The 636-nt window shown below is 64.3% G+C and overlaps 1 protein-coding gene across 1 annotated transcript in view; it reads right to left on the bottom strand.

The window, feature by feature from the left end:
- Positions 1-636, bottom strand: part of LOC104501370 (rhodopsin-like) — a gene marked incomplete at its 3' end in the record, with an annotated part of 2,898 nt that overhangs the window by 1,320 nt on the left and 942 nt on the right. Inside the window, exon 3 of the mRNA XM_010145170.1 lies at positions 7-56. Within this exon, the coding sequence (XP_010143472.1) occupies positions 7-56 (50 nt within the window). The remainder of the gene's footprint in view (positions 1-6; positions 57-636) is intronic.

The following is a 636-nucleotide window of genomic DNA, read 5'->3' as shown; positions in this document are numbered from 1 at the left end:
GCCCACGACGTATCTTTCAACAGCCAGGACAACCAGTGACCAGAGGGCAATTTCACCTGCGCCCGGGAGAGAGGGGGACATGGGCACGGGAGCTTTGAGGAACCCGAGGAGAAAAACACGCTGCTGGCAGCACGAGGCCTCCTCCGACTGCTGCTCCTGAGGAAGCGCCTTGGCAGCAGGTAAATCTCCACCAAGGGTGCACGATGGCCACGCACTGATGGGGTAGGGAGGCACCAACAGCCCCTCCCTGCTGCTCTGCTGGCCCACCGTAACCACCTCCCCGCTGGGGTCTGAGGTCCGCACTGGATCCCACCCGCACAGCATCCTGCACAGCACCTGTGCCCACAAGCCTACGGTCCCGCCGCGCTCTCCCATCACCCTGCACTTCCCCGCGCTACCCACCACTCGCCAGGACACTCCTGCCACAAGGGCCAAGCAGCTGCCAGCAGCTGAAGGCTGAGCCGGGCGGAGGAGGGTGTTTTTACACATGGTTTTGGTCTGACACTGCTGGGGTCAGAGCCTGGCTGGATGGGGAGGAACCAGCCATGCTGGCCTGGTGCGTTCCCGCCACCTCAAAGCGAGCGCCTGACTGAGCCCGGTGGGACAGGGGACACAGATCAGCCACCTCCCAGCCAG

The sequence above is a fragment of the Buceros rhinoceros genome, unplaced genomic scaffold, assembly GCF_000710305.1.
Source record: "Buceros rhinoceros silvestris isolate BGI_N320 unplaced genomic scaffold, ASM71030v1 scaffold33911, whole genome shotgun sequence".
Taxonomy (NCBI): Eukaryota; Metazoa; Chordata; class Aves; order Bucerotiformes; family Bucerotidae; genus Buceros; species Buceros rhinoceros.
Note: the sequence above shows the minus strand (reverse complement) of the source record. Positions and strands in the feature narration are given on the sequence as shown.